Genomic DNA, 17,733 nt, shown 5'->3' on the forward strand with positions numbered 1-17,733 from the left:
CTAGAGGCTTCCAATAAATGTGTCATAAAGTGAAATGCAAGAATGACAAAGTGAATGGTGAAATCATTGTGTGGGAAGATATATGGAGGTCATAGGAGAGGGACAGATGCACATGGCAAAGTCAGGGAGGTTTGAGTCTGCGTGAGAAGAGGGTGAAATGCTTATAGAGGATAGGCAATAAAAAAGACCTTTTCAAGAAGTCCTTGAACATGCCTTGTTCATGAACTAAGATGGCTTGTCAATGTGGTTCTCTATCTAATAGTTATAAAGAAATTCTTTAACACAGTTTTGGCTTCCTAAATTTTGAGATTTTTTTTTCTAAATGTACTGCCAAACTAAGCACACATATGGATCAGTGTGCTTTTCTTTTCTTTTCTTTTCCCTTTTTTCTTTTCTTTTCTTTTCTTTTCTTTTCTTTTCTTTTCTTTTTTTCTTTTCTTTTCTTTTCTTCCCTGTTCATGACACAGCTATGGAATTGGTCTGTGGATTCAAAATTTTCTACAGCACATTTTCATCCTGAAGATTTTCATAGTGAAGCCCAGCAGGGATGTATGCTTGTGCTGGCATGAGTGAAATGCGTGTGCAGAAAGAAACCATTGCTTTAATAGTATGGCCTTTTATCTCTACTCTCTCTGAACCAAACCTGGCTTCTGTAAAGGTTTGCATCAGTGTATATGGGATATTTACTAGAGCCAAATTTGATTGCGATGTATTTCACTCAGCAAAATGGAAGTGGTTAAGGTAGAAATGCTTGGTAATTGCTGAATTATCCCAACTTCCTTAAGTTTTTTCTATTTACCAGCTTTAGGTGATGATTTGGAGTTACAAATGAAGCCCTAATACCATATAAATGTCCATATTGACAGACCTGGATTCTAAATATTTGAGAAGATGGTATAGTTTAAATAGATTAAATGAAAGAAGGATGTTTATAATACCTTTCGTCATACATTTTGTGATTTAGCATGATCTGAAGCAGACCTTGTGGAAATTGCTGTTTTTCAATTTGTGTATCTAAGAGCTGGGCTTAAGCAGTTTTAATATATTTAATGATATAGGAAAACTAGGGGGAAATTAGCTATAACTGGATGTGGGAAAGAATCCAATTATAAATAGGAATTATGGTTATGAACATGTTTATATCAGTCTTGTATTTGAAAAAAATTGTTTTCCACTCTATTCAGCACTTTTGAAATGTGTTATTTTAATATGAGAAAGAAACAGTGAACAATAAAAGAGGGGTTGCAGAATTACCTTGTTGAACTTCTGAACTTCTACGGCTCTGAAGATTTTAAAGCAGCCTTTACTTCAACATATTTGTGTAGGGAGAAGTGCACCCACTGGTGTTAGCCTTATGTTGAAAGATTAGCAGAGCAGATGAAATGTTGATTTTGACATCAATAGTTATTTTCATTTTTGATACCTCAATGAGATGGATGAATGTGTTTGGTCCACTCAAATCTCACAAGCGAAATAGAATTCCCTCTCTACCCACCATCACCTCTGCCTTTTTTAAAAGTTCACAGCTGTCTTTTGACACCTGGTATCAGGTTAAGTCAACTTTTATACATTTTTACCAAAAATATGCAATAAAACCAAACACAAACAAAAAGACAAACTCCAGCAGGTAAAGGGTATATTTTATAAGAATTTTATTATAAAAATTTCACTGGTCTTTTAAAATCTAAATCAGAATACTGAGAAATCTTTTTTTTTTTTTTTTTTTTTTTTGAGACGGAGTCTCGCTGTGTCGCCCAGGCTGGAGTGCAGTGGCGCAATCTCGGCTCACTGCAAGCTCCGCCTCCCGGGTTCACGCCATTCTCCTGCCTCAGCCTCCCGAGTAGCTGGGACTACAGGCGCCCGCCACCTCGCCGGCTAGTTTTTGGTTTTTTGTTTTTTTTTTTAGTAGAGACGGGGTTTCACCGTGTTAGCCATGTGTATCACGAGGTCAGGAGATCTAGAAATCTTAACAATGAACTCAACTTTGCTGATTATTAGCAATGAGAAGAAGAAAAAATATCCAAGGAAAGATCATAGAAAAATAAAAAAGAAATAGGGGTATAGAGGGAAGGTTTTGATTTTCTTTCGAGTATACTTCATACCATAGATTTGTTCCTCAAAAGTTGTGTAAAAATTAGTATGTTAAGAAAGTATAAAAGTGTATCTACTCTGAGAGTGCTTCTCAAGGGAAGCTCTCCAAGAAAACATTTAGTCAAATGAATACCTCTTAATTGATCTGTTGGGGAATTTTTATATGTATGTTTATTCAGTTGGAGTTTGCCTGCCTTACTATTTGGTGCATTATGACATTTTACGCTTGGAGTGGACTTTAAAAATCTTCTTATCCCCAGTGTGAAGAAATGAGAAGTGAAGATCAGAAGATGATGTGTCTGGTCACCAGGCAAAGCAGTGATAGAACTTATATTAGAATCTGTGTCTCTTTTGTGTTAGACCAGAATTCAGCTACTGTATCTTGATCTTTACTCATTTTAAATTAATTTTTTTAAACCTATGAAAACCGTTCAGCATCTCTTCCAGACACACCGGATGAAGAGAAGGTGTGGCCAACCCTGATTATATTGATTATCAATGGGATTTAGCCTCTGTAGCACATAATCCACAACTGCGTAATCTCTGTAGAAACAGTCCATTGAAAGTTGTAGACCTTTAGTACATTTTACAAAGTTCAGAACTGTTTACGCTGAGTCCAGTTTTATCCCATATGCATTCAGGTAATTTATCCACATGGCTTAGTGTGTGTTTGTGAATGAGCATGAGCACCCTATGTGCGTGCTCTCTATAAGCTGAGGATTTCAGCTAGTCATTCAATGTTAATGATTTTACCTGCTCCCAGGATTAGCATGGGACTAGTTAGTAGAATATTTATGATCTAATTAATTATGTTCCATAAAAGGTTTTTTTATTTTAAAGATGCAATTATTAGAGCATAATCTCTAGAATAATGAAAAACTTGATAGTCTTTCATATAAATAATTTCTCTGAATGTTTCATAATATGGTATCTTTTCCTTACCCTCTTTGCCTGAAATCAACAACTAAGAGACATTACAAGGTAAATACAGTTAACGTGCTTGCTTTCAAAGCTAACTCTTAGGAAATGGGGGTCCCAAGAAATTTTGGTTCTTTCTTTGACCTTCAGTTTCTTCTTCGACAAGATATTAATCTTTTTGTCTTCCATATGTTCAAGTATGAAATTGGAATAGGAATGCCAAGAAATCTGCTAGATTGTTGTGGCTATACATCTAGTTATATGTGAAATAGTTTGAGATCTTTGAAAGAAAGGTAAAGTGTATATAAGACATTATTATAGGTTTTTGTTGCTGTCATTATAAAAGAATCCATAACATAAGTAATAAGGTCAGCATTCTCTAAGTCAGCAAGTATTTATTGTGGTGCACAGAAAGAACACTGAACTGAGTATCAAGAATCCTAGGTTCTGGCTTTGTCACTAACACAACATATAAAAAGAGACCAGTCATTTCAGCTTTCTGCGTCTGAGTTTCCTTTGCTGTAAAATGGGTGAACTGGCTTCGCTCGTCAACACTATCCTTCCTGGCTTAGTTAATATTTTTTAGGATTTTTCCTGAGTCTCAGATCTGTACTAGTTACTTTAAGGCAGTGGTTTTTGAAGTGTTGTTCCTGGACTAGCACCATCAGAAACTTGTAGACCCTCTGGCCTCACCCTAGACCTACTGCAGCAAAATTTCAGGCATTGGGTGCAGGGCCCAGCAATCTGGGTTTTCACAAGACTCCAGGTAATTCTTCTGATCCGTGTTAAAGTTGGAGAACCACTGGTAGAATAGACATAAAAATGAATAAAACACAGTTCTTCTTAAGCAGTTTTTAATTTAGCACTTTTATATATCTAATTGTCATGCCAATTTTAGCTATGTAGGTATAAAATCTAGTGGTGTTTGTGTGTGTGTGTATGTGTGTGTGTGTGTGTGTGTAGTAAATTATAGGCATATTAATTGCTAGGACTGAAACATTTAGGGATGGTATCTTTGAAGTCAGCTGAGAGATTTCCAATGGCAAGGCATTGCCAAAGGCATAAAAGTATATATGAAGTTTGAAAATAACACTGTTTAACAGTCACATGTTAATTTCACGTGTGCTTATCAAATGCAGTTTGTTTTACTTTAGCACAGATATTTTTGTTCTGAAAAGTAAAAACAAATATTCTGGAATTATGCCCAGAATTTTAATTTTAAAATTTACATTATGATTTTTATGTATGAGCACCAGGCACATAACCTGATGTTCAGATCCTCTCTGTGTAATGTTTCTATTACTCTCATTCTAACATTCATATGCAATTTCAAAAGAAACTTGTAGTTGACTTTTCAGAATGCAAATCTTGTTTTGAAATGCACCTGAGTTTTTGAAACATAATTCAGTTGCAGTTAAATTTTATGGGCAGGTGGTTTTCAATATAGCTAAAATTCACTGAGGGGGGAAAATCATGGCCATATATGATCGCCTGTAAGTCAGAGGGAGATACCTATTGATAGACAGGACTGCTATTTCAGTTCTCATCTGAGAAATGAAAAATTGAGCAATAAAACTACTTTTAATTTCGTTTTGTAGCTACAGTAGACCAGGGAAATTTAGTGAGAACTTGGGAATGCATCGAGCATTTTCTTCCAAAAAAAGTATCAAGAGTGTTAAGTTTCTTTGGACATGTATAACCTAGTGGTGCTTCATAATGAATACACGTTCTTGTATGAGATCAGTGACTGGTACTAACTGTGAAATATGAAATGATAGCCTGGCGCTGATACCATGATTACCCCTGGAGAGACTGTTGCCCCTCTTGGTGCCTGGCCCCTTTCATCCAGCCTGTGAACACTTGCAGTTGTTAGCACTAGTGCTAACCAAATGTAAACACCTTTACTTTCCAGCTGTTGCTAATTGGTTTGGGAATAATTATGGGAGTGTTGATTTTAAAGCTAAAAATAGTGCGGTGATGTTTAAATCCAACTCATTTTGGCTGTCAGAAATGCTCCTGTGATCCTGAAAGTGTTGCTAAAAACGTTTGCTTTAAAAAAAAATGTAGTAATTAAACTTGTCTGTTGTGAGAGCCACATATATCTGCCTGCTGCCTGCTCTGATGAAAGTGGTAAAGGGCAAACTTTTTAAAGGTCTCTGACCAGTTGACAGGACACAATCTCCTGCTGAACTTTATTTTAGAGAGTAAAGCCTTGTCATTTGAGCAAAAGAGGAGACAAAATAAATTTCGAAATAGCTCTATGCGTTCTATATCATACAGCTGATTATATGCTTCTGTGTTAACATTAAAAATAGAAATTGTAATAATTATATTAATAAATTAATTATAGCGCCTCCAAACTGTTATGTTTTCTAGAGGCAAGTTTGAGGGTTTGAAATTACATAATTAATATTTCTCAAATCTAAAGCTGAAGAAATATGGTAGCTGTTTGGCATCAATTGTTTATTCCTCTGGTTCTTCATAATCAGGGTTGTTTTTGTACCTTTCCTTCTAAATTTAAAAGTCATCTTACAGATTTTTTTCAAAGTCATTTAAATAAGCAATGAGGAAAAGCATATTTTCATCTTGAGATATGTGCAATTTCATGACTCTTCATTTTACCATATAATTTAGTGAAGGAAAAGCTTAAGTATTCTTAATTTATTGTTTGTCAATTATTTTGTAATTTTTGGAAAAAATGATTTTATGTACCTGTTAAGAGGTAAACTGCTTTTGTCGATAAGTATTGAAGTACTGCACAGTTACAGTGTTGCTGAAGTCAATTTGAAATTGGCTTTATGTCCTTATAGGATGCCCTAAACATCTGTCTGCCTGTCCCATCTTCAGAGAATATCAAAGAATTTTGTTAGTGCAGTATGTGGAAATGATCTTGGCAAGTGACAAACACTGCTCATTAGTTGAGGTGATAAACTATAGTTACTACACCTTTTTGATGGCTATGGCAAGGGAAGTGTTTTTGATGTTATCTTAATAATAATAGGAGATGTAAGTCTGTGAATGTGTATTCTTTTTCAAGTCTGTAGTTATTGACATGATTTCTCCAAATGTGTAGTCAGTTCAGAATTACCCTTGAGCAGATTATGACATTGTAATTGGCCCAATATTACTTTCAAATTGTAATTGACATTTCCGTATACTCAGAGCATTAAGTATGTTGTTGATATGGAAAGAAACTTTACTTGCTATCTAACTGGAACTAGATGAAAAATTCATTTTTTAGCCTTGCATAATGTTGATTTGAGCCAGAAAATATGTTATTTTTCTACCTTGTTTAGGGATCAACAAGAAAGTTCCATTTAGAGTATGGTGCAGAGGCAACAATAATTATATACAACTTTATAGCAAATATCAGTTTTTTTCTTTGATACCCTGAGGATACATCCCACAAAGAATTATAAAACTAAAAAGAATATTTATTTTAATTAACTGTCACTGTTAACTGTTCATGAATTGAGAGACTTTATGATGCTTAGATGGTGATACCCTCCAAATTGATCTTTATATTCAATGCGATACCTAGCAAAAACCCAACTGGTTTTTTTTTTTTTGCAGATATTAACAAACTGATTCTAAAATTAATATGGAAATGCAAGAGACCCACCATAGCCAAAACAATCTTGAAAAATAAGAATGAATTTGGAAGAATCACACATCCTGATTTCAAAATTTAGTACAAAACTACAATAATTGACCGTGTCATACTGACATAAGAATAGACATATATAGATCAATGAATGATTGAGGATCCAGAAATATACCCTTATGTTTTTGGAAAATTCATTTTCTATAAGGGTGTCAAGACAATTCAATGAATAAAAAACAGTCTTTTCAATGAATGATACTAGCACAACTAGATATCTACATACAAAGAATGAATTTGAGCTCCTTCCTCACACAATGTGCATCAATTAACTCAAAATGATAATAGACCTAAATGTAAGAGCCAACACTGTGTAAGATTCTTAGAATAAAACAAAGGTGTGAACCTTTGTGACCTTGTATTAGGCAATGTTTCTTAGATACAACACCAAAAAACACAAGCAACAAAAGAAAAGATAAATAAATTGGACTTGGTTAAAATAAAAAACTTTGTGCTTTAAAGGACACATGAAGAAAGTGAAGACAACCCAAAGAACAGAAAAACATATTTGCAAATCATATATTGGATAAGAAATTTGTAAATAGAATATTTAAAGAACTCTTTACAGGTCAATAATAAAAAGACATACAGTTAGACATTTCTCCAAAGAAGAAACACAAATGGCCAATAATCACAGGGAAAGAAGCTCCACATCATTAATCATTACAGAAATGCAAATCAAAACTACAATGACATATCACTTTATACCCATGAGGATGAATAAAATAAATTAAAAATAAAAATAAGTTGTGGCAAGTCTATGGAGATATTAAAACCCTCATGTATTACTGGTAAGAATCATGGCAAATTATTCAGACGTGGGAAATAGTGCAGCAGTTCCTCAAAATGTTAAACATAGAGTTACCATATGACCAACAATTCCACTCCACAGTGTACGCCTAAGAGAACTGAAAGCATATGTTCACATGAGAACTTGTACCCAAATGTTCATAGCAACATTATTCATAATAGGCAAGAGTGGAAACAGCCCAAATGCTCACCAGCTGATGAATGGATAAACTAAATGTGGTATATCCATAAAGTGGAATATTGTTGGGCCATAAAATGGAATAAAATACTGATATATGCTACAACATGGATGAGCTTTTGAAAACATTATTATTCTACGTGAAAGAAGCCACATGTCTTATGATTCTGTCTATATGAAATGTCTAAAATAGGCAACTCCTTTAAGACAGAAATTAGATTAATGATTGACAGGGCCTGTTGGGGAAAGGTAGGATGAGGAATGGCTGCTAATGGGTTTGGGGTTTCTTTTTGGGGTGATAAACATGTTCTAACGTTAGATGGTGGTGATTACAAAACTCTGAATATATTGAAAACCACTTGATTGTACTCTTTAAAATGGTGACTCTTATGTAAATTACATATCAATAAAGCTGTTGTAAGAAATAAAAATCCTCTTAAAGCAATCCTTTAGATGATCATAGCTGCAGCCCCACAGACATGGGGCTGCAAACTTACCAGAGACCCAACTCTAGAACTGCCCAGCTAAGCTACTTCTGAATCTCTGATTCACAGAAACTATGAGAGATAATAAAGGTTTATTTTTTTAATGTAATAAGTTGTGGAATAATTTATTATTATACAACATTAAAAAATTAATACAATGTACTCTTGGTGTTATGTGCTTGATATATAGAGAACCAGATACAAATTCATTCCTGTGTAAGAGAAACAGATAAGAAAGTTAATGATTTTGGCAAAAATGAGGTCATCAAATATCCTGACATGCATGATAATCACAGGTTCCACTATTATGTTAAATTATCTCCCTAAGTATTTTTGTAACCTGCTCAACCCTGTCTCCTTTATCTGTAAGCATATATCAAGCCCTTCCTTCATAATAATATGAATATTTGAAAGCATTCAAAAACATTCATCTTTTAAAATTTGGTACCTTAAACCATGAAGTGTTTTTGAGCCTTATGGAAATTCTTTCTTATCTAAGTGAAAAGGAGAAAATTAATTTTTAAAAAGTCTAGTGTAGGCCAAGTCTTTCACAAAACTACCAACCCCTGCATGAAATGTTGCCACTCAATCTAAAAGTGAGAGACATTTTTTTTTTAACTCAGTTCACTACAACAAAGTCCTTCTGTTGCGGTTATGTGTTACTTTCCTTAAGATAATAACCTCCTGGGTGCGGTGGCTCACGCCTGTAATCCCAGCACTTGGGAGGCCAAGATGACCAGATCACGAGGTCAGGAGATCGAGACCATCTTGGCTGATATGGTGAAGCCCCATCTCTACTAAAAATACGGAAACAAAATTAGCCGGCCGTGGTGGCCGGCGCCTGTAGTCCCAGCCACTCAGGAGGCTGAGGCAGGAGAATGGCGTGAACCCGGGAGGCGGAGCTTGCAGTGAGCCGAGATCGCACCACTGCACTCCAGCCTGGGCAACAGAGCAAGACTCCGTCTCAAAAAAAAAAAGAAAAAAAAAGATAATAACCTAATATACTCATGTCCAGCCTCTTAAGCTCGTATGTTGTCTTCCTTACTCTATTGCAATAATGCATTTGGATGCATAAATGCTGTTTGTAAGTGTGGATTTTTGATAAGTCTTTCTGTATCTGGTTTGTTGCTTTGGTGAAACCAGAGTCCATGTCTAACAATACTTTTTTGTGACTCCACTTATGAAGAGAGGGGTATCCACATCATTCCCTGTTAGAGAACAGCTCTGAGGCCTAATGTCTTCCGTAAGGAAGCAGCAGCATCAGGCATGCTTTCTAGAATCCATCCTCTCCTCTGCTTCTCTGGGTAACATCCAATACAACTTTGCCACTGTCCTGGAGTACAGGGCCTCTCTGACCCTCTAACCTTTCTGTAGTGGGAGCCTGGTTACAATTTTAGAAATTAAATGGGCAATTTGAATCTCTCTCTGAAGATTATCCTCAGAATCAAATTTCATGACAAAGTAAGAATTCTGGATTTCTTCTTCCTGCAGTGTTTCTGCCTGACTTTGACAGAGGTGACTTTGCCAAGCAGTGTTTTTTCATGGATTTTGCTTTTTTTATATTTAATGTTGTGGGGGCAAGCAAGTACGTACCTTAAGGCTAATACATCACCATCTGTCACCAGAGCCTCCCCTTCGGTATTCTTTTTGTTCCTGGTTTAAAACACTCAATCCCAAAAGCCTATGGCTGAGTAGCAAGAAGCTAAATGAAGTATTCCAAAGCTCTTAACATACTGCCTTGTATACATGACACATTTGAGCATTTCAGAAACCAAACAGGAGAGAAAAGAACATTGAAAGCACCGAAAAGATTAACACCTGCTTCCAGTTTTCAAAGAAATTAGAGCATACTGTATATATCCAGCATAAAGCCATTTACTATCCCATATTGAGATATTTTATTCAAATTTTCAATTCAATATGCATAGCATCACCTGCTTATAACTTTGTTTCACTATAGGATTCCACGCAGAACTTGGAAGAGAGAGAAGTTATGAATGGTGTACAGACAGAACTAACATCACCAAAAACTAAGGATACATTGAGGTATTCTCTTATGCAAATAAGAATATCTGATTTCAATTTGATATGTTTTTTTAATAGTTTATAATTGTTCTTTACAAGAAAGATCAGGATAAATAGAATCATGGAGAGAGAGAGAGAGATAGGAGATATATATATATATAGGATATATATATAGAGAGAGAATATGTATATATTCTTTAGTTAAAAATGTTTATGAATATGTGTGTAATTTGGTTATCAAAACGGACTTTTCACATGAGTTTTATCACCTTTTGTAGGTTAAAGAACTGCAATTCAGAGAAATTAAGTGACAACTACAGACTTAATTGACACCCACCACTCTTGTCTACAAAGCCACTGTTTCACACATTCCTATTGCATGTACATCCCCTGATGCCTTGGTGTTTTATTTCTTGCTACCTGACTAAGGCTAGGAAACTTCTCGTATAAAAGTGCAGCTAAAATCAGTTTTATATCAAATTCAGAAAGTAGAGTGAGTGCAATTCCCAGCACTTTAAGACCCTGGAGTGGGAAAGGATGATAACAATCTTAACGTCATTGAATGTATGAGGGAAAGCTTGGAGGTTACAGCTCTAAGACAGGACATTGATTCTAGCCGGTATGAGATGAAAAAACAGTTAAAGTGAAATTAGGAAGCCAATTCTGGCTGAATTACATGGTCCATATGCTCCTGGGGCAGGGAGAATCTCATATCCCACAGGGCTTGGCCCGTGCATAGGACTTTGGGCACACATCCACATAGAAGCTAAGTAAATTATTCGTAGTCTATCTCAAAATGTCTTGAAACTGTTTAATTTCTATAATCATTGCTCAAGCCTTTGTTATCCCTCAGCTACACTATTATAATAACCTACTAACTTCTCTGTCAAATATCAGTTTCTCCTTATTCTAATCATTCCCACATATTACTGTTGGATAAAATTTTTTAAACCACAGAATTTATCAAACCATCCCTTAGTTCCAAACCTTTTGGATTTAGATAAGTCCTGGGTTTGAGCACTAGCTCTGCTACTTACTACCTGTGTAATCTTGGACTAATTACATTACTTCTTTAATATGTATCTTCATAGGCAAATTGATATCATCATCACATAGATTATTGTGAAGATTAAATGAGATACAGTACGGACAACTGACTTAGCACAATGCTAAATGAAAGGCTGGAGAAACATTAATTTCTATTGCCATTATCATTGTCATTTTTACACAGATTGTAGTTTATTGTAACTATTTCTCATTCTCCCAAGCAAGACTGTGAATCCTCCAAAGGATTCCTGACACCTAATTCAGGTCTTGGAATATAATAGGGACATACTTGTTGAGTGAATGACTGAATGGATACAACACATTGCTCCGTAAGTCATAAGCAAAACTGTTAACTGCTCACTCATTATTAACACAAGCATCTTTAAAGAAAAATAACATTTAAAAGACATTCTCCAAATAGTTTTACAATATGCATCTCTTATGAAGCACCATTCAACTTATTTTGATCTTAAAAAGACAATGAAGCAAGAGGTTTGGTGGTTTTTTAAGAAAATTACACTTTGACTTCTTTTTAAATAGCAAGCAATATGTACAAAAGACCTTCACCTCATCCCTAATTCCTATCTCGTTTCTGACTCTGCGTTCTCTCTCCACTCCTACTTCCCCAAATAAGCCTTCTTCCAGACTTACCTTTTATTTCATGCTTAACACTGTCAGCCTGTTTTAGCCTATCCTTTCCTGTGTCCAGGATGTCTATTCATTGGTCAAACTGTTTGCAGAGGCCATCTCAAAATATATGAGACATTTCCCCATGTTTTAATGCTTTATTCCTGTAGTTATTGCTCAAGCCTCTATTATTCTATTACTTGCAGTTAGATTATTCCAATAATTTAGTAATTCCTGCCTCAAGTACCAATCTCTCCCTTGTGGTTCCCTTTTCCAATTGGTCTCACATATCACTGCATAAATATTTCTTTTTTTTTTTTTTTTTTTTTTTTTTTTTTTTGAGATGGAGTCTTGCTCTGTCGCCCAGGCTGGAGTGCAGTGGCCAGATCTCAGCTCACTGCAAGCTCCGCCTCCGGGGTTCACGCCATTCTCCTGCCTCAGCCTCCCAAGTAGCTGGGACTACAGGCGCCCGCCACCTCGCCCGGCTAGTTTTTTTGTATTTTTTAGTAGAGACGGGGTTTCACCATGTTAGCCAGGATGGTCTCGATCTCCTGACCTCGTGATCCGCCCGTCTCGGCCTCCCAAAGTGCTGGGATTACAGGCTTGAGCCACCTCTAAACCATAGCACTTACCACACTTTTCCCTAATTCTAGAACCTGTAGTGACTTAATTTTCTGCAAATTAAGTATAAATTTGCTAGCCAGAAATTTAACACACCACTCCGAGATTTGATCTCAAGCTAATGGTTTAATCTGTCTCCTATACATAGCACCTTTCTTTCTTTCCCTCTCTTTTTCTCCCTCCTTCTTCCTCCTCCTTATTCTCTGTCTCTCCCATCTTCCTCCCTCCCTACCTCTCTCTAATATTACAACCAATTGTTACGCTCACAAACTATCCACATTCAATATCTCCGTGCAGTTGACTTTCTCTCCTGTGCATGCCTGCTCCATCCCCTCAACTACCTTTTCTGATGGAAGACCCATTTGTCCTTCTTCAGGAATAGATTCCTAATCCAAGCTTCCCTTCCTAATCCTGTACCCTCCTCCTCTGTGAAACACATAACAAGGTGCCTCCACTTTGAAACTGCACCTTGGTTAAGCAGTTAAGAACTCTGCTCTGGGGTGCAGTAAATCCCTATTTGAGTCTTGACTCTATAGAAATGGCACGCTGTTGGACAAATTATTAAACTCTCTAAGGCTGTTTATTTCTAAAATGGATGTGATATAAATATTTACTTTATAGATTTAATATCAGTACATGATATAATGTCCAGAAGAAGGTTAGTACACTGCCTCCCAAGTAATAGCATGCGTTCACTGAGAGTTTACTACTGTGACCCATTGCTTTCTATTCTTCTTTGTTACCTGTCTCAACCCTCCCCTTAGATTATAAACTCCTCAAGCATTGGTCTTTGTTTTTTCCTTGTGGAACTTCCCCAGTGAAACAACTCAATTAATATTTGTTGAATTCAAGTGAAGTAAGTGGATCTCATCACCAACAACAAAGTCCTTGATAGATTTTTACTCGTACATTTGCATCCTCAAGACGTTTTGCCATCAAGTAGAGTTCAAGGTTATCCTCAGACTCCTTCTGGAGGTTTCCCTCTGTAGTCCGCCTCTCATACCATTGTGTGCCACAGATCTGAGAATCCACCCTTCCAGAAAATCAGCTAACACCCACCCAGGTGCTGCAGTCCTTTGTCTTCTCTCTGCATGTCAGCAGTCTGATTGCAAATAAAACATGTTCCTCAATCCTGCAGTATTTAAGGCTTTTTAAAGAAAGTCTTACTGAGGAAATCAATAGAAAAAAATGGATTATTCTCTTTTAGCCTGTAAGCTTGTTTCCTTAGAAAGTTCTAACAATCATACTAATAGCAGGTAGTTATTGAACGCTTTGTAAATGCCAGATGTGGTATGTGTAACATATATGTGTTATGATCTTTATTTTTCCTATTAAAGCCAACAACTCTAATAGGGAAATAACTAATCTTTTTTTTTTTTTTTTGAGATGAAGTTTTGCTCTTTCACCCAGGCTGGGGCGAAGTGGTGTGATCTCAGCTCACTGCAACCTCTGCCCCCTGGGTTCAAGTGATTCTCGTGCCTCAGCCTCCCAAGTAGCTGGGATTACAAGTGTGTGCCACCACACCCGGCTAATTTTTGTATTTGTAGTAGAGATAGGGTTTCTCCATGGTGGCCAGGCTGCTCTCGAACTTCTGACCTCAAGTGATCTGCCCACCTCAGCCTCCCAAAGTGCTGGGATTACAGACGTGAATCAATACGCCTGGCCAGGAATTACCTAATCTTAATGTTCTCTGTGTGCAAATGAGGAAACTGAGGCACCGGCTCTTAATTAAAATAATTTACTCAGACTCCTGACTCAAAAGTTACCACTGGGATACACTTTCTCTGTAATTACGCATGTGAATCATGATTTTCTTCTGAAATAAAGTACCTCCCCCTCCCCATCCTCAATCTTATCTCTTCCGTACCTCAAAAAGTGACCTGCCATGGAGTTTAATAATCTTAGTGTTAAAAATGCTGTCCATTTGCCTTGTGTAAAGAAATGAGACTTACAAACATCTGCAACTTCTGTTGTATATTTTTCCTTCAGGCTTGAAGTCTTTCTTCTGGATGGAAACCAAATAAAGCCTTTTGCTTATAGCTCTAGCAGAGTTGCCATTCATAATGACAGTCTCATTTTTAGACCACTGATTCTGCAGTTTCACTCATAGTTTTGTCTAAATCTCAGATTGGTAGCAGCTGCTTACAGTTTTATCAATTACATCTTAGAGCATTTTGCTAGTTTAATACTAGTTAAACTAATGCTTTATAACTATCTGCTTATTTTAGTATGTCTTAGAAAGTTGTATAAAGATAGCTATTTTGATCTTAGTAAAATTCTCCCACTTTTCATCTATGTGTAACCAAAATATTTTTCTTTTATCCCACATAGTTTATTTTCTTTTCTTTTTTTATAAATGGTTGTCAACCGCTTTTTCTTTCCACTGCCAGAATACCCTTTCCACCTCACTTTCTGTATTTTCCATTTTATTTTATTTTATTTTATTTTTTATTATACTTTAAGTTCTAGGGTACATGAGCACAATGTGTAGGTTTGTTACATATGTATACATGTGCCCTGTTGGTGTGCTGCACCCATTAACTCGTCATTTACATTAGGTATATCTCCTCCCCTCTCCCCCCTCCCCACAACAGGACCCAGTGTGTGATGTTCCCCTTCCTGTGTCCAAGTGATCTCATTCAGTTCCCACCTATAAGTCAGAACATGTGGTATTTGGTTTTCTGTTCCTGTGATAGTCTGCTGAGAATAATGGTTTCCAGCTGCATCCATGTCCCTACAAAGGACACAAACTCATCCTTTTTTATGACTGCATAGTATTCCATGGTGTATATGTGCCACATTTTCTTAATCCAGTCTGTCACTGATGGACATTTGGGTTGATTCCAAGTCTTTGCTATTGTGAATAGTGCCGCAATAAACATACGTGTGCATGTGTCTTTATAGAAGCATGATTTATAATCCTTTGGGTATATCCCCAGTAATGGGATGGCTGGGTCAAATGGTATTTCTAGTTCTAGATTCTTGAGGAATTGCCAAACTGTTTTCGACAATGGTTGAACTAGTTTACAGTCCCACCAACAGTGTAAAAGTGTTCCTATTTCTCCACATCCTCTCCAACACCTGTTGTTTCCTGACTTTTTAATGATCGCCATTCTAACTGGTGTGAGATGGTATCTCATTGTGGTTTTGATTTGCATTTCTCTGATGGCGAGTGATGATGAACATTTTTTCATATGTCTGTTGGCTGTATGAATGTCGTCTTTTGAGAAATGTCTGTTCATATCCTTTGCCCACTTTTTGGTGGGGTTGTTTGTTTTTTCCTTGTAAAATTGATCGAGTTCTTTATAGGTTCTGGATATTATCCCTTTGTCAGATGAGTAGATTGCAAAAATTTTTTCCCATTCTGTAGGTTGCCTATTCACTCGGATGGTAGTTTCTTTTGCTGTGCAGAAGCTCTTTAGTTTAATGAGATCCCATTTGTCAATTTTGTCTTTTGTTGCCATTGCTTTTGGTGTTTTAGACATGAAATCCTTGCCGATGCCTATGTCCTGAATGGTATTCCCTAGGTTTTCTTCTAGGGTTTTTATGATTTTAGGTCTAACATTTAAGTCTCTAATCCATCTTGAATTAATTTTCGTATGAGTAAGGAAAGGATCCAGTTTCAGCTTTCTACTTATGGGTAGCCAATTTTCCCAGTGCCATTTATTAAATAGGGAATCCTTTCCCCATTTCTTGTTTCTCTCAGGTTTGTCAAAGATCAGATGGCTGTAGATGTGTGGTATTATTTCTGAGGGCTCTGTTCTATTCCATTGGTCTATATCTCTGATTTGGTACCAGTACCATGCTGTTTTGGTTACTGTAGCCTTGTAGTATAGTTTGAAGTCAAGTAGCATGATGCCTCCAACTTTGTTCTTTTGGCTTAGGATTGTCTTGGCAATGCGACTTCTTTTTTGGTTCCATATGAAATTAAAAGCAGTTTTTTCCAATTCTGTGAAGAAAGTCATTAGTAGCTTAATGGAGATGGCATTGAATCTATAAATTACCTTGGGCAGTATGGCCATTTTCACAATATTGATTCTTCCTATTCATGAGCATGGTATGTTCTTCCATTTGTTTGTGTACTCTTTTATTTTGTTGAGCAGTGGTTTGTAATTCTCCTTGAAGAGGTCCTTCACATCCCTTGTAAGTTGGATTCCTAGGTATTTTATTCTCTTTGAAGCTATTGTGAATGGTAGTTCATTCACGATTTGGCTCTCTGTCTGTTACTGGTGTATAAGAATGCTTGTGATTTTTGCACATTGATTTTGTATCCTGAGACTTTGTTGAAGTTGCTTATCACCTTAAGGAGATTTTGAGCTGAGACAATGGGGTTTTCTAAATATACAATCATGTCATCTGCAAGCAGGGACAATTTGACTTCTTCTTTTCCTAACTGAATACCTTTGATTTCTTTCTCTTGCCTGATTGCCCTAGCCAGAACTTCCAACACTATGTTGAATAGGAATGGTGAGAGAGGGCATCCCTGTCTTGTGCCAGTTTTCAAAGGGAATGCTTCCAGTTTTTGCCTATTCATTATGATATTGGCTGTGGGTTTGTCATAAATAGCTCTTATTATATTGAGATATGTTCCATCAATACCGAATTTATTGAGCATTTTTAGCATGAAGGGCTGTTGAATTTTGTCAAAGGCCTTTTCTGCATCTATTGAGATAATCATGTGGTTTTTGTCTTTGGTTCCGTTTATATGCTGGATTACCTTTATTGACTTGCATATGTTGAACCAGCCTTGCATCTCAGGCAGGAAGCCCACTTGATCATGGTGGATAAGCTTTTTGATGTGCTGCTGGATTTGGTTTGCCAGTATTTTATTGAGGATTTTTGCATCGATGTTCATCAGGGATATTGGTCTAAAAGTCTCTTTTTGTTGTTATATCTCCATCAGGCTTTGGTAACAGAATGATGTTGGCCTCGTAAAATGAGTTAGGGAGGATTCCCTCTTCTTCTATTGATTGGAATAGTTTCAGAAGGAACGGTACCAACTCCTCCTTGTACCTCTGGTAGAATTTGGCTGTGAATCCATCTGGTCCTGGACTTTTTTGGTTAGTAGGATATTAATTATTGCCTTAATTTCAGAGCCTGCTATTGGTCTATTCAGGGATTCAACTTCTTCTTGGTTTAGTCTTGGAAGAGTGTAAGTGTCCAGGAAATTATCCATTTCTTCAAGGTTTTCTAGTTTATTTGTGTAGAGGTGTTTATAGTATTCTCTGATGTTAGTTTGTATTTCTGTGGGGTCGGTGGTGATATCCCCT

General features: G+C 36.5%; 1 protein-coding gene across 3 annotated transcripts in view; it reads left to right on the top strand.

The window, feature by feature from the left end:
- The window catches only part of PARD3B (par-3 family cell polarity regulator beta), a 1,146,560-nt gene that overhangs the window by 592,314 nt on the left and 536,513 nt on the right, over window positions 1–17,733 (top strand). For all 3 annotated transcript variants that reach the window (XM_010352639.2, XM_030916822.1, XM_010352640.2), the window contains one exon: window positions 10,104–10,189. In XM_010352639.2, coding sequence (XP_010350941.1) covers window positions 10,104–10,189 — 86 coding nt within the window. The remainder of the gene's footprint in view (window positions 1–10,103; window positions 10,190–17,733) is intronic.

The sequence above is a fragment of the Rhinopithecus roxellana genome, chromosome 14 (genome assembly GCF_007565055.1).
Source record: "Rhinopithecus roxellana isolate Shanxi Qingling chromosome 14, ASM756505v1, whole genome shotgun sequence".
In the NCBI taxonomy this organism is placed as follows: Eukaryota; Metazoa; Chordata; class Mammalia; order Primates; family Cercopithecidae; genus Rhinopithecus; species Rhinopithecus roxellana.